The sequence below is a fragment of the Sarcophilus harrisii genome, chromosome 6 (assembly GCF_902635505.1).
Source record: "Sarcophilus harrisii chromosome 6, mSarHar1.11, whole genome shotgun sequence".
Taxonomy (NCBI): domain Eukaryota; kingdom Metazoa; phylum Chordata; class Mammalia; order Dasyuromorphia; family Dasyuridae; genus Sarcophilus; species Sarcophilus harrisii.
This window is the reverse complement of record NC_045431.1, coordinates 233950985-233969948: the sequence shown is the minus strand read 5'-3', so window position 1 is coordinate 233969948 and position 18964 is coordinate 233950985. Positions and strand designations below refer to the sequence as shown.

The 18964-nt window shown below is 59.6% G+C and overlaps 2 protein-coding genes across 3 annotated transcripts; one reads left to right on the top strand and one right to left on the bottom strand.

Moving 5' to 3' along the window:
• The first annotated feature begins 715 nt into the window (after positions 1-715).
• On the top strand, positions 716-5326 carry IFITM5 (interferon induced transmembrane protein 5). 2 transcript variants are annotated; one of them, XR_004230287.1, is made up of 2 exons: positions 716-993; positions 4235-4295. XR_004230287.1 is itself a non-coding variant. In XM_003774217.3 (2 exons), exons 1-2 carry the CDS (start codon positions 2967-2969, stop codon positions 4445-4447), a joined length of 534 nt encoding a protein of 177 aa, XP_003774265.2. In that variant the 5' UTR covers positions 2562-2966; the 3' UTR covers positions 4448-5326. The 2 variants fall into 2 exon arrangements, 1 of the variants encoding a protein (XP_003774265.2); XM_003774217.3 differs by lacking the exon at positions 716-993 and adding an exon at positions 2562-3287 and having other exon boundaries at positions 4235-5326.
• Positions 5327-6165: 839 nt separating this feature from the next.
• PGGHG (protein-glucosylgalactosylhydroxylysine glucosidase) lies at positions 6166-12835 on the bottom strand. The gene is made up of 12 exons (XM_031943576.1): positions 12244-12835; positions 11634-11917; positions 10769-10909; positions 10045-10176; positions 9718-9829; positions 9566-9638; positions 9279-9415; positions 8183-8316; positions 7704-7799; positions 7379-7476; positions 7085-7296; positions 6166-6798 (listed from the first exon to the last, which is right to left on the bottom strand). The coding sequence occupies exons 1-12, from the start codon at positions 12491-12493 to the stop codon at positions 6743-6745; spliced, it is 1725 nt and encodes a 574-aa protein (XP_031799436.1). The 5' UTR covers positions 12494-12835; the 3' UTR covers positions 6166-6742.
• Between the last annotated feature and the right edge of the window lie 6129 nt (positions 12836-18964).

Genomic DNA, 18964 nt, shown 5'->3' with positions numbered 1-18964 from the left:
ACACACACACACACACATATATATATATATTTATATTTTCTTGAACCGGTAATTTTTGTTACATATTTTGAATCCTCCCTGATGTTCTTCTGGGCACATGACAATGTTCTCTTCTGTTTTGTTTTATTTTGTTTTGCATTCCTTTTCTTTTTTAATGAATAATATTAAAAATAAGAATCTAATGGGCCATTTGAATCTGAGCTTCAGAGGCAGGCAGTAAAGGGAAGACTGGTAGCTTGGCTTAGAGTGCCACCTCGTGGCTAATGTTGATATTGCACTCAGATTTTGTGTATTATTTTCTTCAGTTACCTTTTTTTACCTCCTTTTGCAATCGGCTAATTAAATTTTTTTTGTTCATTGCATTCTTTTTCCATTTCCCCCATTCCTTCTTGCAATAATCTCATTTCATTTCCCCATTTTTCTTCTGACTCTCATTTAAGATCCTTTATGCAATCTTCGAAGAAAGCCTTGTGAATGGGGCCCATGTCTCTTTGGGGTTTCTTCTGGAGTTGCTTTGCCTTTAGGAAGCTCAGGGTTTGAGGTCTGTTTTTTCTCTCTCTCCATAAAAGCTATCTATAGTGAGAGTTCTTTTGCGTTTTTTTATTCTTTTTTTTCTTTTCTTTTCTTTTTTTTTTTTTTTTTTTTTTTTTTTTTTTTTTTTTTTTAAGGCTTGAGGTCTGTTCAATGCAAAGGAGCCACAGCTGCTTTAATTTGCCCTGGGGCAGTTCTGCTGATTGATTTCCGGTGCTGGGTAATCTCGGGTAGGTCGAGGCTCAGTGATTTTCAATTTGTCTTTTACAAAAGGTAAATCTGCCAAACCACCTGCTTGCAATCAGGACAGAGCTGTCTGAGAGGCTCACAGAAGATTCGCGGAAGCTACAGCGCTCTGACACTCGGCTCCAGCTCCTTGCCCTGGCTCCTTGTGCTGCGTTCGGGCTCCACAGACTGTCCCCCTGCCCGAGTGAAGCAGACCTGTTCTGAAGTTCTTCCAAGGTAAGTTCTTCTGGGTATGTGCTGTATCCAAATATTTGTGGGTTCTGTGACTTCAAAACCAGTTTAGAGGCTTGATCTGTTGTTGGTTTGAGAGAAAGTTAGAGGAGGTTACAGTTACAGAATGAAGAATGGATAGGAGAAACAGGAGGTTTTAAAAGAAGTTTGGGCGCTTTATGTCAACCGTTCCATTCACTTCCGAATCCCCTCTTATCCCCATGGAGCTTTGTTTTCTAATAGAGATAGAAACCAAAATAAAAAGGGGTCTGGAAAACCCATCAGATATGTCCTTATTCGAGAACATTTGTAGCACTCTGAATCCATAGGACCTCCCACTTCCTAATGGTAGGGGATGTTAGCTGGACCGAGGAGTCCCTCAAATCAAACCCTATCCTCAAAGTGCAATAAACCTTCATGGCCCCCACCCATTGCCACAGGGGTCTTTGGGACTCCCTTTATTTTTAGGATATTTGGAACATTCAGCAACTGTACTCTTCCCAATTTCCTTTGACTCTGGGACATGGAAGGAAAATTAAAAGGAAAAGAAAAACCAATCAATTAAAGGTTACAAGTTGATGGGACGCTTTAGTCCCACCTTACAAATCAGGAAACGGGCTCTAAAAGGGGGGTGATGGTGCCAGGACAGACTGAATTAGGACTTGAGCAGATCCTTTACCATCTTTTCTGAATTTCTCTTCTGGGTGTTACTAAATCAAGGTAATAGATGTTCCAGATCCATTGCCTTGATCTTCCTGTCAGGGGAGGGGTCCTGACTGCCATAAGGCTGATGAGCCAGGGTCCATGAAGAACCTCTTATTGCTTCACTCTTTAAGGAGAACTTGGGAGCCCCCCCCAAAGCAACAGCCTGTTCTCTCTGTTTCCCTTTGTCTCATTCATGGGGAGATGCTTCAGAACCTCCAGGGAGGTATAGGCATTAAACTAGCAGGGACCAAAGTCACCCTTTCCCTCAGTGCTCATTTCTACCCTTCAGCTCCTTCCTGGGAGAGGGGGAAGTGGAGCTGAAGTACTGGCTGAGGAGGGATCATTGAACCTCTGCCCACTTTCTGCAGGAAAGGGCTGGGAGAGAGACTGGGCCTCTAGTCCTCTGAGTCTTACTTCTTAGAAGACCTGGGGAGAGGGGAAGAAGACTCCCCCAGTTGTTGTTTTAAGGCATTCTGATTCTGGGAAAGTATGGAAAAAGGGAGCCAGTGCTTGAGTGTGACAGCCAGAGTCTCAGCCCTGCGGCCCAGAAGCAGGCTGGGTTCGTTCTTCAAAGAAGTCATGTGTCCAAGAGAATGGCGTTCTGAGAGTTTCCTCCAGCTATGAAATCAAGTTGATGTGCAGGGGGAAGAGTGGTGACGGTGGTTATGTGACAGAGAGACAGAGAGAGAGAGGCAGAGACAGAGAGAGAGAGGCAGAGGCAGAGAGAGAGAGAGGGAGAGAGGCAGAGAGAGAGAGAGGGAGAGAGGCAGAGAGAGAGAGAGGGAGAGAGGCAGAGAGAGAGAGAGGGAGAGAGGCAGAGAGAGAGGGAGAGAGGCAGAGAGAGAGGGAGAGAGGCAGAGAGAGAGGGAGAGAGGCAGAGAGAGAGGGAGAGAGGCAGAGAGGGAGAGGAACTACAGTAACCCCTCCACGAAAACAACAAAACCCAGTCACTGTTTCGGAGAGGCCGAGAGTGGGCAATGGTGTTAGACTCTGAGTCAGGAACCTCGGCTTCTGAACCTCGCTGTGTGACGCTGGCTAAATGACTTAACCTCTCTGGCCGGCAGCTAGGAATTCGCGGTCCCCCCTGACAACTCCTCCCCTTGCAGCCGATTTCACTAGTGGGCCCCAAACCATCCTTCTGAGGGTAGTGTGGTTTGGGTGTGGGGTGGGGAAGATCTGGGCTCTGGGTTGGCCGTCAGACGGGTGTGTGGGAACGGGGATGGCTCTGGGTTGTGTCCAGGGTTCTTTGCCCCCCCCCCCCCATCCCGTGCCCCATGGCCAGGCTATCATTTGCTGTTCTATATAGAGACCCATGCGGCTGGCTGGAGCCTTATAAAGGGATCAGCCAGATCCCTCCCCGGAGTTGGGCTGTCCGATCTCGTAAGGGAGATACGGGACTCGAACCCATGGACACGTCGTACCCCCGTGGGGAACATCTGCCCATGACCTCCCGTGGCTCTGAGCCCGGTTCCGCCACCGTGATCCCCATGGGGGCTCCGCGCCCTCCGAGGGACCACTTGGTATGGTCCGTCTTCAACACCCTCTACTTGAATCTCTGCTGTCTGGGCTTCCTGGCTCTGGCTTATTCCATCAAGGTAGGGTGATGGGGTGGGAACACAAAGGGGTCTCCAGATTGGCGAGTTCCTCCTGGCTGCCGGGGAAGAATCCTGGCGTGGGCACGCTGGAGGGGGGGAGGGATCGTAGGACAGGACTGCAGGAGGACCCCCGGGGCAGGACGTTGACCTAGAAGTCGCAATCCCACCATTCTCAAGGGGAGGGAAGAGGTTACCCCGTGGCGAACCTATGAAATGCCGCGTGTCCACCTGGGAAGAACAAGGAGGCCGGTTTAACTAGAAACGGACAGTGTGAGAGGGGCCCCGCATGGCGCGGATATTCCCAGATTGCGGGGGGAGAGGCAGGGAGCTTCCCATCCGGTCCTGGAGGAGCATTTATGCGGCTGGTGAGCGCCAAAGCTAGAAGCACCTCCCGCCCTCAAGGACTCCTATTCTGAAGGCAGGGACGTGTATCGTAACCCTAAGCCCCAGGGCAGTAAGAGATCTGGCCCAAATGGGGGGGGGGGTCCCCCTCGGGGCCGGAGGTTCCGTCTGAGCTTAGAACCCGCTTCTTCGTTTCTCGAGCTCCTGGGACAGGCGTAAAGTCTGGGAAACTTGTTTACTTCGGGGGTCACGAGTTTAAGTTACTGAACCCGTTTTTCTTCGGGTGTAGCTTGAAACGGGCATTTTGGGAACTTGGCCCCGCGAGAAGTTGTATGGCGCCTGCACGCCAGTTAATAGGAGTTTGTTCTCTCCTGTGCGCGTCCCTTGGCTGGTGAGGAAGTGGAAAAGGAAGTTAGATCGGCGCCTTTTCCCTTCCAGAACTCGCCTAGAGGCGGGAGAGGGTCGGGGTGGGGGAGGAGGGTTCTGGGTTTTCCGGAGCGCAGCGAAAGTGGCGCGCGCGCGTCCTTCCCGGGGGCGGCTGGCCCGGGCTTTGTGCCGGGGGCGCCCGGCTCCGACGGGAGTTTAATGATTTATCCTTGCCCCAGGCCCGGGACCAGAAGGTGGCCGGGGATCTGGAAGCGGCGCAGCGCTTCGGCTCCAAGGCCAAATGCTACAACATCCTGGCGACCGTGTGGACGCTGCTGCTGCCCCTGCTGCTCGTGGCGCTGGTGGTGACCGGAGCCCTGCACCTGTCCCGCCTCGCCCAGGGCTCCATGAGCTACTTCAGCGTCAAGTTCAACGAGGCTGATTATGACTGACCCGCGGCCTTGCCGAGTGCCCCCTGCCTCACACATCTCCTGGAGACGCCGTCCTCCCCCCACCCCCCAGCAACCTCAGTCTAGGTCCTTGAGGGCCCCTCGGTCAGAGTCTGGGATGAGAAGGAAGGCTGGCCGCCCCTCAGGCTTCGAGGTTTTATTCCCCCCCCCCCAAAGGTTTCCCTCGTGCTCCACGCCGGCCTTTCCCCGCCCCTCAGCTGTCTCAGGCGCTGCCCGCGAGGGGGTCCCGAGTCCTTCGCCTGCAGAAGACCTGGGTGAGGCCAGTTTGAAGCCATCCCCAGCTCCCTTCCACCTTCCCCAAAGTCCTTCCCCCACCAGGGAGGTCCCTCTCTCTCCCTTCATGCCGCCCCCCCCTCCAGCTAGTGCCAGTCCCCCCAGCCCCCACGTCTCTTCCCCAGACAGCTCCTCCCAGCTTTCCCGATGACTGCTTTACAGTCGCTTCGAGGCTTCTTGTGGGTGCTCCGGAGCCAGGAAAGTGGGTGCAGGGCAATGCGCGCGTGGACGTGGCGGTGTGCGCGCTCAGCCACCCGGGGAGACCGAGGGGCGCGCTCGGACGTGTTTGTGTGTGCGTGCTCAGTCGGTCCCGGAGAATCGGGCTGAGGGGGGCTGGATCCAGAGCCCAGTCGGAGGGGAGACTCGCCCTAAGTAAGGCTGACCCGGGAGAGACTGAAATCCTGAACTTCTGTGGATTGTCCCACGGGATAAAGTCCTGGACATCTGGGGGGGCTCCAGCTGGGCCCCCAGGACAGAAGGGGAGGGGCAGCGAGGGGAGAGGCACTTCCACTTTCACCCATTTTTGTGGCCCAGCTGTGGAGGGAGGATCTGCCAGCTCCCACCCTGGGTGGCCCCGTCTGCCCCTGCTAAGCGATCCGGGCCAGATCCTCGGCCCACCTCCGGCCTCCTGCCTCCGGCCATTCTGGCGCTTTCTTTAGGAGAGGAGGCTTTGAAGGCCGAAAAGCCCGCAGTGGGTGTGGTGGGGGCGGGTGGGTCCGCGGACCCTAATTACAGGGTGGAGCCTCTTTCCTCCCCTGGGCCCCAATGCTGCCTGTGGGAAGGCTCTAAGCCGCCCCGGCCCCTCCCCTTCCCCGCGGCAGGCTCCAGGGAGCTGCCCACACTGCCCACTTCCCTAGCTCCCACTGGCGATTTCCAGCCTCACCAATGGTTCTCTCTGTCCATTCCTGGAATTTAGCAGATTCAGACGCTGGGGCCTCCCTGGACACTCCCTCTGCCCTTTGAGCCTCCCCGCGGGCCTTCCTCAGTTTCTTTTGCCAGCTTACTCTTCCTGTGAGTGCCCCCAAGGGGGTCTTCAGTTCCTTTCTCTGGTCCGGTTTTCTCTCCAGATAGAACCTCCCACCCGAAGGCCTCGGTCTCAACTCCCCCTCCTTCCCCCCTCGTCTCTCCCTTCTCCTCCCCCTCCTCCCGAGGGCTGGTCACAGACCCTCCACTGGGGAGGTGTGGAATAAATGACTGCCTCAAGTGAAGAGAGCCTGGGTTTCTAATTCTGTCGGATCTCCACTCCCTCCCCAAACTGGGCTCTGCCGTGGCTTCCTGGCCCATGGGGCCCAAGGAGGGGCGGGGCTGCACACTCCCAGCCACAGGCGGCTCAGGCCCAGATTCGGTTCTGGGGATCGGGATAGATAGTACAATTCGGGGCTTGGCTAGGGGAGCTTCTGGGCCGAGGAGAGAAGAGGCTTCCTCAATTCTGTCAGCATTTATTGGGCTCCTACTGTGTGCAGGTGCCAGAGGGACAGTGTGGGCCACACGAGTACAAAAGTCATTGATAACAGGATTGAAAGAAGGGGAGAAGAGGCTGGTCAGGGGCTGAGGGAAAGAAACGGGAGGAAGGAAGGGGCCCTGGAGAACACAGCCTCCTAGCAGGTTGCCAAGGTGGGGGGTAGAGGTGGAACGTGGATCGAGGGCACAAGAGAGGCACAGGAGCAGTGACCTAGGCTCCCAGCGCGCTGGAGGAGAATCGAGGCCTTGAATGCCATAGTCAGGCATCGGAGGGAGGGTTTGGGTCTGCAGGACGCCTTGGGCAGCCTGTATCAGATGGATCTGGGAAGGAGAGGCTGGGACCCTTGAAGGAGGCACAGGCCCGATCCCCACCAGGGTGGGGGAGGCGCTGAGGCAGAGGCCGCGGCCGGGTGGGAAGGGAGCAAAGCACCAGTGACAGACAGTACCCCAGCTCCTGGCCCAGTGGGGATGGGGGAGGGGGCTGATCTGGAGGCTCCTCCCCGCCGTGGGAGCTCCTGGGGGCGGGTCTTACTTCCTGGTTTCCTACAAGGGCCGTCTCTGGATCCTCCCAGCAGTGATGGGGAAGGAGACCTTGTGTCCTAAGGGGAGACCCAGACTCGCATCCAAGACAGAGCACAAGAGGAGGAAGCTGGGAATCGTCCCCACCCCCAAAGGGTAGGGAGAGCAGACCTGGGATGGGGAGGCCGGACCATGGAGGCAGAAGTGCTATTCCCCGGACCAGAAAAGGGGGACTGTCAGCCCCTGGAGGAGAAGGGCTGGGTTTGCCTCTTTGTATCTTCAGGGCTCAGCACAGTGCTGGCACACAGCAGGCACTTAATTAATGCTTGTTGACTTGAGAGGAGTTCTTTGAGAAGGGAAACTTACCCACAGGCAGGGGAAGCCGCTTTGCAGATGGTCTCAGCTCAACCTCCAATGGAGGGGACCCTTCCTTCGCTGTGGCTGTCACTGCAATTGTCACCGTGTCAGCTGAGAAGGAGAAGGAGAGCTTGTTCCCCAAGTAGGAGATCCCTGGGACCCGCAGGGATGAGATCTCTGCCGAGCAGGTGGGATCAAAGGCCAGTCCTTCCCTAGTGATCCTGAGAAAGAAAGTCCAGAGGGAGAGGCTGGGGGAGGCCGGGGGCGGCTGGGCCCCTGGTCTCTCCCCTCCCCCACACTCACCTGAACCCGGTGTACCCAAAGAGCACTGCCTGGAGGAAGCCCCCCATTCCCGTCAGGAAGTTCACGGCGCCTGAGCCATCGGCGTTCTCAGTCCACACCTACAAGGACAACTTCTGGGGGAGCCCCTGCAATCCCCCCCATTCCCCCACAGGAAGAAGAAGGGGGCCCCTCTAGCACCCTAGGCGTGGTCAGTAGCTTAGGGCTAGTTTCAGAGGTTTGTGGGGTTGCTTCCTCAGAGGCAGAGAACTCTCCTGGACAAATGAGGGGTCCCAGGGGGATCCAGACCAGGCTGTTCCCCCAGGTGAGGGAGGGAGAGCGCGCTGACCTTAAAGGGCTCCGAGATGTGGTGGAAGCATTTCCCGAGCTGCACCTGGGCCTTCCGCGGCTCCTTCAGCTCCAGCCATCCCACAGCAAACATGCTCTACGGCCCAGGGGTGTCCTTGACCTTAGGAACCAAAGCCAAGAACGCCGCGAACCCACAAAGGAAACCCCAAGCCCCAAGGGAACCCAAGGGATAGCAGGCGAGCTATCCATTCTCCCCCTTCTGTGAGTATCTGGCCAGATAGGGGGTCGGGCCGGGCGAGGGGAGGGGTCCGCTCTGAGCTAGGGGAGAGAACAGGGCGGGGCTAGGGGAGGGGTCCGCTCTGGGTTAGGGGAGGGAACCGGGCGGGGCTAGAGAGGGGCTGCTCCGGCCTAGGGAGAGGGTCGAGCCGGACTGGGGGAGGGGGCTGCTCTGGGCTCGAGGAAGGGGAGTCCCGCTTTGGCCTAGGGGGGGATCCGGGCGGGACTTGGCCAACCCCTTACCCAGGACATGGCAGGGCCCTCAGGGGACGTGGCCGCTTCATAGATCTCCAGGTTTTTCCTCCGAACGTCGGGACTCAGCTCATAGGGCACTGGGTAGCCCAGGAGCACCACGTCGGCCTGCTTTACGGTCTCTCCTGGGGAGACATTGGGGGACCGAAAGATTGCTCAGGCGTGGGGCGGAGTGGGAGGGAGAGTCCCGAATTATAAACACAGATGGTCAGCGGGTTTTATGTGGGACTGGGAAATATAACAAGAGAAATAAAATATTTTTAAAACAAATGTTTGATAAATGCAATAGGGCATGAGCTCCTGCAGGGGGTGTGTGGCGCTGGTGAGGTGCTTTACTGCTGCCTGCCTCAGTTTCCTCATCTGTAAAATGGGAGTACTTAGAGGATCGGATGAGGTTATGTACAAACCCTTAAGGCCCTGGGTTGGCCCTTGGGAAGCCCTCCCTGTGCCAAGGGACTGACCAGAGGGGGTTCATGGGACAGAGGGGGCCAATGGTCTGGGGTCCCACTAACCTCTACCAGCCCCGTGTCCCTCTCCCCCCCCAGGGGATCCTAGAGAGAAGAAAAGGCTGGAGGGCACGCGCTCAGTGATGGCAGCTCCCGGGGAAGGGCCGGACAGCCCGAGATGGGAGGGCCACGTTGCCGGGGGCGGCCTCGGGGAGGCCAGATCTGGATGGACAGATGGGGGGGCGGAGCCGGGACCGCCACTGGGGACAGCTGCAAGGGTCAGGGTCTCTCCTCCCTGCGCGGCCAGGAGAAAGGCGGCGGGGAGGGAGGGTCTGCGGGGACGTGGCCAAGGGCAGGGGTGGTGGCTATAAGGCTTTTTTTATGGGGGTCCGTGTGTGAAAGGCAAATGTGTGCACTGTTGTGTGTGCAATTACACAGCATATCAAACGTTCCTTAAAATGGGCACGGCCCTCACACACGTGAGCATACACAAACACACACGTGTGTGCAGGCGCGTGCACGAGTGTGCGCACTGTGGGGGGTACATGTGCGTGCGTGTGTGCTTGGGCAGTGGGTACCTGTCGCCATGTGTGCGTGTGGCTAAGAGCCGGCAGCCGGGCGGGGCGCAGTCAGTCACTCACCAGGCTCGTACCCGTCGAACTCGGGGTGGTAATTTCTCTCCGGATCGAAAGGCACCTTGATTTTCTCGGCGATCGTTGCCCACAGCTCGGGGACGGGCCGGCCCAGGTCTCTGGCCAGATCTGCTGCGAATTGCAGGCTGGACGTGGGGGAGAGGGAGCTGAGGTCCCGGGGAGGGGGCGGGGCAGCTGCTTGGTGAATAAGGCGGGAGGGCTGGCAGGGCCCGGGCCAATGCGGAAGCCGTCTCCCCCCCCCCCCCAGGCCCCTTCCCTGCCCCCTTGAACCTCACCTGGTCCGGGCCACGACATTGGTGTAGACGGAGTTATTGACGCCAGTGTGGTACTCGTCCGGGGGCATCACTCCTGCGGGGACCCAGATCCCATCGGTCTGGGGGTGGGGGTGGGGCTGCCCCTGCAGGCCCCCCCCTCCCCCTGCACTCACCTCGAAGGTGGTAGTTCTGCTCCTCAGCGCACCAGGTGACCCGGCTACACCAGAACTCGGCCATGGCACTGACCAGCTCCCAGCCCCCCTCCTCCTGGAAGAGCCGCTGATCCTGGGGCGGGTGGGGGGGGGGGAGCAGGGAGAGCCGCTGTTCCCAGAGGCCTCTGGGGCTCCCCGCCCCCCAGCACACAGGGTCAGCCCTCCCCCTGTCATCCCCCTCCTCCCAGAAGAGCCCCTGATCCCGGGAGGGGGCAGGGAGAGCGGCTGCTTCCAGAGGCCTCTGGGACTCCCCGCCCCAAGGAGCAGCCCCGCCTCTAGCCCAGATACCTGGGTGGTCTGGTAGTAGAGCTGAAAGGCCAGCCCCACGGCCCCGTTGATGTGGATCTCCTGGGCCCCATAAACCTCCTCGGGGCAGACTTCCCTGCCAGAGCTGGCACTTTCCCAGGCAAACTTGGCACCCTGAGGAGGGGAGGGGAGAGAGGAGGCCTGAAGGAAGAGCCCAGATGGCAGGGGTGGGGCAGGATGAAGTTGGGGGCCCACTGGCCTTGGGTCCAGCACCTAGCCCTTTTGGGTCTCAGTTTTCTCCTCAGTAAAATGGGCCATTCGCTTGTCCTTTCCTCTCTTATGAAGACAAACCCAAGCGCCCTTCACCTCCTGGAGGCTTCACTGGCACAAACAAATGAGTCCAAGGAAACCAAGGCGGCGGGACGTTGACAGAGGCAGAGCCTCTGAGGTCACGCCAGGCGTTGGGCACAGCCTGGGCAAAAGCACAGAGGCAGGAGATGCAGCATCGTGCTGGGGAGTTGGCCTGAGAGCGAGGGCGAGAAATGGGGAGAAGCGGTGCCCGGGGGAAAGGCTGTGACCAGAGCGGCTCAGGGCCTGAGGATTAAGTGGCGGGGACTGGGACTTAGCCAGGGACACTTAGTGGGGAGTGGTCTGGGCTTGCCCCCCACGCTCTCGCCTGCTTGAGAAGCCTGGACGCTTGTCCAAGGTCCCCCTTGGCCCTGACCAGAAGGGGGGCACCTGGAGTGGGGAAGGGGAGGGCGCCCACCTGGAAGCCCAGCCCCCGGGGGGGGGCCCCGCCCCGTGCGGACCCCAGGAGCTCCGGACCCCCAGGGGGGAAAACCCGGGCGGGAAAGCCAGGGGGGAGTGGTCCGGGGCCCCCCTCGGAAAGGGGAGGCGGAAAACCGGCCTACCAGGGGAGGGGGTGGGCCCCCCCGGGGGGCCCCCCCTTGGGGCCCCCCCCCCGGAAAGCCCTCCCGGGGCTCCGGAAGGGCCCCGGGCCCCCGGGCAGGGCGGGCTCAGCTGGGGGCCCCGGAGGGGCCTGGCGGAGGGGAAGGGCCCCAGGCCGGCCCAGGCCGGGGCCCCGCCGGGGCCCCGGCCGAGAGGGCCCCCCGCAACCCCCGGAAGGGCCCCCCTCCCCCCGGGCCCCCCCCCCCGGGAGGGGAAACCCCCGGGCCCAGCCCCTGAGGCCAGGGGGGGCCCGGGTCCAGAGGGCCCCTGGCCGGCCCCTGCCCCGGGGCCGGCCCGGGGAGGCGGCCTGGGGCCCGGGGCCCCTGGGTGGGCCCCCCGGGACCCCGGGCCCGCCCCCTGGCCGCTCCCGCCCCCCCCCCCCTTCCCCCCCCCGGCCCCCGCTCCCCCCCCCGCGTCGACCCCTGGGATGCCCGTGCCCCCACCCCCCCCCCCGCCCCCCCCCCGAGCCCCCTCTCCCCCACCCCTGAGCCCCCCCTGCTCCCCACCCCCTGAGCCCCTCCTCCCCACCCCCCTGAGCCCCCCCCCCCCTGATTTTTGCCCCCCTGATTGGTTTTTTGACGTTGTTTTTGGAGCCTTTTTCCCCCCGAATTTTCCCCCGGTTTTTTTTTTCCCTGCTCCCCGGATGGCCTTTTCCCCCCCCCCCCCCTTTTTCCCCGCCCCACCCTGATGCCCCCTCTGCTCCCCGCCCCCGCCCTGATGCCCCCTCTGCTCCCCCCCCCGCCCCCCCCTCCCCCGCCCCCACTCACCGAGCGCCCCAATGGGCCCAGGCGCAGGGCCAGGTCCGGGCTGCGGGGCTGGAACTCGGCCTGGAGGGTCACAGTGACGGGCCCGGGGCCCGCTCGGCCCACGGACACGCTGGAGACCAGCAGGTGGGGGAGCGTCCGGTGGGCGTAGATTCTGTGCGAGGCCCAGAAGTCCGCGCCCCGGAGGCTATGGAGGAAAGTGCCTGAGGGAGGGGGAAGGAGCGCGCTGGGCAGGAGGTCATTGGGGAGGGGGCGGCGTCAAAGCGCCCGGACAGTCTGCGCCAGAGGGAGCCCCCATGAGGGCGGGGCGGGAGGTGCAGCGCGGGGCCCGGGCCGCGGCTCTTCTACTTGCTCGGTCAGGAGGGACGGGAGCCCGGCCCGGGGAAAGAGCCCGGGAGGACAAGCCGGACGGTCCGAGGGGGAAGGCCTGTGGGCCCTGGGGCTCCAGGCCCTCCAGCGCAGGGTGAGGCGGACGCGCTGAGGCGGGGCGCGGAGCCAGGGGCGCCGATGCCGGGGGGGGGGCGCCCACCTGTCCGGGTGTCCAGGGTGAAGGTCTCCTGCGGGGGGGCCCCGCGGCGGGCCGGCGCCCCCAGGCGGACGTTGAGGGGGCTCGGCAGGTCGGCCCGATGCGGGTTCCCTCCGGCCCCGCTGTACACGCCGCTCACGTGCAGGACGTCGCGGTACACTTGGGTGCCCAGGTACGCGTTCGTCACCGGGGCCAGGAGCCGCGGGTCTTCGGGCAGGGCGCCCGCGCTGAACACGGCGGGGTCGGCCTCCATCTCGGGCCCGCGGCGAGGGCGGGGGGGCGCAGGGCCGGCCGGAAGCCGCCCTCCCCAGACCCGGGCTCGGCTCCCGGCGGCCCCGACGTGAGGTAGGGTGGCCCCCCGCCGGACCCCCCCCCCCCCCCGCCGGACCCCCGCCGCACGCACTGAAGCAGGGGGGCCACTCCTCCCCCCTTCTTCCTGGGCCCGCACAGCCCGACCGCGGCTCTGCCTCAGGCTTCCAAGCCTGGAACGGGGGCTGTCCGGGTCCGGGGGTCCCAGGGGAAGGAGGGCGCGCGGCTGCCCGACTCTAACCCTTCCGAGGTGGCAGGCGGGCCGGGCCGGGGCGGGGCCGGGGCGGGGCCGGGGGCGGGGCCAGGTGGGGCGGAGCAGAAGGCCGGGCGGGTCCCGCCTTCTGGGGAGGGGCGGGGATACGGGCCCCTCCCCCACGCACGTCACGGGGCAGGAAGCCGGCAGCGAGTTCGGGGATCGCAGCAACTTCTGGGCGCCTTCCGTGCGGCCCCGGCCCTCTAGTGTCCGTCTCCGCCGCCCCGAGCGGCGCAAAGTCGTCCCCCGAGTTTGGAAGCTCCCAGGGGGCGGGGCGGAGAGGGCAGCCCCTCCCTCCCTCCCTCCCTCGCCGCCCCGTGGGCAGGAGCGTCCCCGGCGGTGCGGGGGAGGGGGGGGGGCACCACTGAGCGGGAGCCACCCCCGGGCTTGAAGCAGAACCCCCCCCCGCCCCTCCCCGGGACATCGTCGTTAAATCTCCGCCCGGGGCCCAGCGCGTTGCTGTTGGCGCCAGCGGTACCGGGGCAAAGAGGCGGAGGTGGGGAACGGCGCGGGAAGCCCCTCGGTCTGCTGAGCCCCCAGGCCAGTGCGAGGCGGAAGCGCCACTACCGGGGCCTCAAAGTCCCAGCAGAGGCGGCCGCCGGCCAGGAGCGGCGATTTCCGCCGGTTGTTCCTTCCCAGAGCTCTCCCACTCTCTGCGGCCCCAGCCCTGAACGCACCTTGGACACGGTTCTGTCCCGAATTTAGCAAACGCTCCTTCACAGCGCGTTTCTGAACAGACAGAACAGACAGTGGGAACTTGGGGGTGAAGAACGCACCCTCCTTTTAAAATCCAAGTGCCCCGAAACTCAACGTGCGGCTTTCAGAGCTGTCCTGCGGGGCTGGCGCTCTGCCCGGCCCTCCGTGCCCTTCCGCGCGACACAAACCCCCAGGAGAGCCAGAAGAACTCCCCAGAGTGAGAACAAACCCCCAGAGTGAGAACAGACCCCCAGAGTGAGAACAAACCCCCAGAGTGAGAAAAAATCCCCAAAGGAGAACAAACTCCCCAGAGTAAGAACAAACCCCCAGAGTGAGAACAAACCCCCAGAGTGAGAACAGACCCCCAGAGTGAGAACAAACCCCCAGAGTGAGAAAAAATCCCCAAAGAAGGAGAACAAAGTCCCCAAAGTGAGAACCCCCCAGAGTGAGAACAGACCCCCAGAGTGAGAACAGACCCCCAGAGTGAGAACAAACCCCCAGAGCGAGAAAAAATCCCCAAAGAAGGAGAACAAACTCCCCAAAGTGAGAACCCCGAGTAGAAAACAAACCCCGAGGAGAACAGACCCCCAGAGTGAGAACAAACCCCCAGAGCGAGAAAAAATCCCCAAAGAAGGAGAACAAACTCCCCAGAGTGAGAACAAACCCCCAGAGTGAGAACAGACCCCCAGAGTGAGAACAAACCCCCAGAGCGAGAAAAAATCCCCAAAGAAGGAGAACAAACTCCCCAAAGTGAGAACCCCCCAGAGTGAGAACAAACCCCCAGAGTGAGAACAAACCCCCAGAGTGAGAACAAACCCCCAGAGCGAGAAAAAATCCCCAAAGAAGGAGAACAAACCCCCAAAAGAACCCCGAGGAGAACAAACCCCCAGAGTGAGAACAGACCCCCAGAGTGAGAACAAACCCCCAGAGCGAGAAAAAATCCCCAAAGAAGGAGAACAAACTCCCCAAAGTGAGAACCCCCCAGAGTGAGAACAAACCCCCAGAGGAAACAGACCCCCAGAGGAGAACAAACCCCCAGAGCGAGAAAAAATCCCCAAAGAAGGAGAACAAACCCCCAGAGTGAGAAAACCCCCAGAGTGAGAACAAACCCCAGAGGAGAACAGACCCCCAGAGTGAGAACAAACCCCCAGAGCGAGAAAAAATCCCCAAAGAAGGAGAACAAACTCCCCAAAGTGAGAACCCCCCAGAGTGAGAACCCCCAGAGTGAGAACAAACCCCCAGAGTGAGAACAGACCCCCAGAGTGAGAACAAACCCCCAGAGCGAGAAAAAATCCCCAAAGAAGGAGAACAAACTCCCCAAAGTGAGAACCCCCCAGAGTGAGAACAAACCCCCAGAGTGAGAACAGACCCCCAGAGTGAGAACAAACCCCCAGAGCGAGAAAAAATCCCCAAAGAAGGAGAACAAACTCCCCAAAGTGAGAACCCCCCAGAGTGAGAACAAACCCCCCAGAGTGAGAACGAACCCCCAAGAGCAAGAACAAATCCCCAAAGAGGAAGAACAACCCCCCCAAACAGCGAGAACAAATCCCCAAGGAGGGAGAACAACCCCCCCCAGAGTGAGAACAAACCCCCAGAGTGAGAAAAAATCCCCAAAGAAGGAGAACAAAGTCCCCAAAGTGAGAACCCCCCAGAGTGAGAACAGACCCTAGAGAGAATAAACCCATAGTGGGAAAAATCCCAAAGAAGGAACAAACTCCCCAGAGTGAGAACAACCCCCAGAGTGAGAACAAACCCCCAGAGTGAGAACAGACCCCCAGAGTGAGAACAAACCCCCAGAGCGAGAAAAAATCCCCAAAGAAGGAGAACAAAGTCCCCAAAGAGCGAGAACAAAGTCCCCAAAGAGCGAGAACAAACTCCCCAAAGTGAGAACCCCCCAGAGTGAGAAACAAACCCCTGAATGAGAACAGACCCCCAGAGTGAGAACAAACCCCCAGAGCGAGAAAAAATCCCCAAAGAAGGAGAACAAACTCCCCAAAGTGAGAACCCCCCAGGAGGAACAAACCCCAGAATGAGAAAGACCCCTCAGAGGAGAACAGACCCAGAGGAGAACAAACCCCAGAGCCAGAAAAAATCCCCAAAGAAGGAGAACAACTCCCAAAGTGAGAACCCCCCAGAGTGAGAACAAACCCCAGAGGAGAACAGACCCCAGAGGGAGGAACAAACCCCAGAGGGAGAACAAGACCCCCAGAGTGAGAACAAACCCCCAGAGTGAGAACAAACCCCCAGAGGAGAAAAACCCAAAGAAGGGAGAACAAAGTCCCCAAAGAGCGAGAACAAACTCCCCAAAGTGAGAACCCCCCAGAGTGAGAACAAACCCCCAGAATGAGAACAGACCCCCAGAGTGAGAACAAACCCCCAGAGCGAGAAAAAATCCCCAAAGAAGGAGAACAAACTCCCCAAAGTGAGAACCCCCCAGAGTGAGAACAGACCCCCAGAGTGAGAACAGACCCCCAGAGTGAGAACAAACCCCCAGAGCCAGAAAAAATCCCCAAAGAAGGAGAACAAAGTCCCCAAAGAGCGAGAACAAACTCCCCAAAGTGAGAACCCCCCAGAGTGAGAACAAACCCCCAGAGCGAGAAAAAATCCCCAAAGAAGAACAAACTCCCCAAAGTGAGAACCCCCCAGAGTGAGAACAAACCCCCAGAGGAGAACAAACCCCAGAGTGAGAACAGACCCCAGAGGAGAACAGAACCCCCAGAGGAGAACAAACCCCAGAGCCAGAAAAAATCCCCAAAGAAGGACAACAAAGCCCCCAAAGAGCGAGAACAAACTCCCCAAAGTGAGAACCCCCCAGAGTGAGAACAAACCCCCAGAATGAGAACAGACCCCCAGAGTGAGAAAAAAACCCCAGAGCGAGAAAAATCCCCAAAGAAGGGAGAAACAAACTCCCAAAGTGAGAACCCCCAGAGTGAGAACAACCCCAGAATGAGAACAGACCCCAGAGTGAGAAACAGATCCCCAGAGGAGAACAAACCCCGACAGAAAAATCCCCAAAGAAGGAGAACAAACTCCCCAAAGTGAGAACCCCCCAGAGTGAGAACAGACCCCCAGAGTGAGAACAAACCCCCAGAGTGAGAACAGACCCCCAGAGTGAGAACAGACCCCCAGAGTGAGAACAAACCCCCAGAGCCAGAAAAAATCCCCAAAGAAGGAGAACAAAGTCCCCAAAGAGCGAGAACAAACTCCCAAAGTAGAACCCCCAGAGGAGAAAAACCCCCAGAATGCAAACCCCAGAGGGAGAACAAACCCCCAGAGCGAGAAAAACCCCAAAAAGAACAACCCCCAAAGTGAGAAAAAACCCCCAGAGGAAACAAACCCCAGAGGAGAAAGACCCCGAGGGAAAAAACCCCTGAGCCAGAAAAAATCCCCAAAGGGAGAACAAATCCCCAAAGAGGAGAACAAACCCCCAAAGTGAGAACCCCCCAGAGGAGGAAAAGCCCCCACAGTGAGAACAAACCCCCAGAGCGAGAAAAAATCCCCAAAGAAGAACAAACCCCCAAAGTGAGAACCCCCAGAGTGAGAACAAACCCCCAGAGTGAGAACAGACCCCCCAGAGGAGAACAACCTGAGGAGAACAAACCCCCAGGCCGAAAAAACCCAAAGAAGGAGAACAAAGTCCCCAAAGAGCGAGAACAAACTCCCCAAAGTGAGAACCCCAGAGGAAAAAAAACCCCAGAATGAGAACAGACCCCAGAGTGAGAACAAACCCCCAGAGCGAGAAAAAATCCCCAAAGAAGGAGAACAAACTCCCTAAAGTGAGAACCCCCCAGAGCGAGAACAAATCCCCCCAAAGTGAGAACGAATACCCCCAAAGAGCAAGAAAAAATCCCCAAAGAGGAAGAACAACCCCCCCCAAAGAGCGAGAACAAATCCCCAAGGAGGGAGAACAACCCCCCAGAGTGAGAACAAACCCCCAGAGTGAGAAAAAATCCCCAAAGAAGGAGAACAAAGTCCCCAAAGAGCGAGAACAAACTCCCCAAAGTGAGAACCCCCCCAGAGCGAGAACAATTCCCCCAAAGAGCGAGAAACCCCAGCCACTTCCTGCACTTTCTGTTCGGTCTTTTTTTCTCGGCCTTTGTGCGCCTTTGTCCAGGTGACCAGGGAATGAGGGGGTGGGCAGCTCTGGCCTGGAGCTCAAGTCCAGCTTCCAGACACTTGAGCTGTGCCCTCAGATGGGGGGAGTGAGACTTCCCGGTGACTGGCCAGCGTCCTCTCAGATTCCCCAGACATCACCTGACCCACAGGAGGGCGCTCACAGGTAGCAATCCTCGCCATGGCCCAGATTCCCCACCTGGTGACCAGGACGTTCTCACTTGGTTTCTTTAGGGTTGGTGCTTAGTGTCCCCCCCCCCATCAGTCAGTTAAAAAGTCTTTGTTAAGCACCCACTGTGCCCGACCAGAGCACCTGCACTTCCCATGTGAGGGCCCCACCTTCCCCTAACTCCCACCGGGCCCCGAGAAGCCGGGGTCCGCAGCGTGGCCTCGGCCTGGAGAGCTGTCTCCGCAGACAGACTCAGTCCCCTCCCCGCGAGCTGGGGGGTGTCCACCCGAGCCCGCCTTGTCCAACAGCTGCGAAGGCCTCCGAAGCGGGGGCAGGTTCCGAGGCTACACACCCGCCGGCCTTGTCCTTCAGCGCCTGCACTCCCACCTCACTCCCACCTCACTCCCACCCACTTCCCCAGGCAGTGATGACCTTGGGCCCCCGTGGAGCCTCCGAAAGGGCTCAGCCGCAGAGATGGAGAGCTCCCAAGGATTAGGGACTGTCATAGCGGCCCAGCCCCCAAAAGCCTTAGCTTGGGAGCCCCTCCAGCCTTTGACCTGAGCCTGTGGCTCCCAGTCTAGACACTGGGTGGCGCCGTGTACTCATAATTGTCTGTCTGGACTCTACTGGGGCTGAGGATGAATCCTTCAGAAAGTGGGAAACAGTAGAAGAGGAGGAAGGGAGGAAGAAAGGGAGGAGGAGGAAGAAGAGGGAAAGAGGAGGAAGGGAAGAAAGAGGGGGGGGAGGAGAAGGGAGAAGAGGGAAGGAGGAGGAGGGGAAGGAGGAAAGGAAGGAGGAGGAGGAGGAGGAAGAGGAGATAGTTGATTAGTCCAACCAGGGCAGAGCTGCTGGAGTTGAGGGATCCCTAGGATTTCTGGGGGTCCTGGTTCCTCCACAGTCACATGACTTGGTGTGTGAATACCCAAACTCCTTCCCAACAGTCAAACCTAGGGTCAAGATTGAGGCTTCGGACAAGCTTCCCCCCTTATCTTCCAGGGGATACGGGGTATGAACAGAGGCCCAGTCCACACATGGGTTCAGAATGAGGGTTAGGGTTGATGGCCCATAGTCCTGTGCCCTGCCAAGCCCCGGCCTCAGTCATTCCCAATTTGGCCTGCCCCTCCTCCTCCTCACCTGCTGCTGAACAAAGCTGGAGGAAATCACCATTGTCCCAGATCTCCACT

Bases quoted from the DNA above. Each gene is read 5' to 3' on its own strand.
- IFITM5 (XM_003774217.3), top strand. From the start codon at position 2,967: ATGGCCAGGCTATCATTTGCTGTTCTATATAGAGACCCATGCGGCTGG. The intron at 3,288-4,234 runs GTAGGGTGATGG...TCCTTGCCCCAG, and splicing joins CTCTGGCTTATTCCATCAAG to GCCCGGGACCAGAAGGTGGC.
- PGGHG (XM_031943576.1), bottom strand. From the start codon at position 12,493: ATGGAGGCCGACCCCGCCGTGTTCAGCGCGGGCGCCCTGCCCGAAGAC. The intron at 9,639-9,717 runs GTGAGTGCAGGG...GGGTCCCCGCAG, and splicing joins GCAGAACTACCACCTTCGAG to GAGTGATGCCCCCGGACGAG. The intron at 6,799-7,084 runs GTAAGTTTCCCT...GTCTCCCCTTAG, and splicing joins GCGGCTTCCCCTGCCTGTGG to GACACAAGGTCTCCTTCCCC.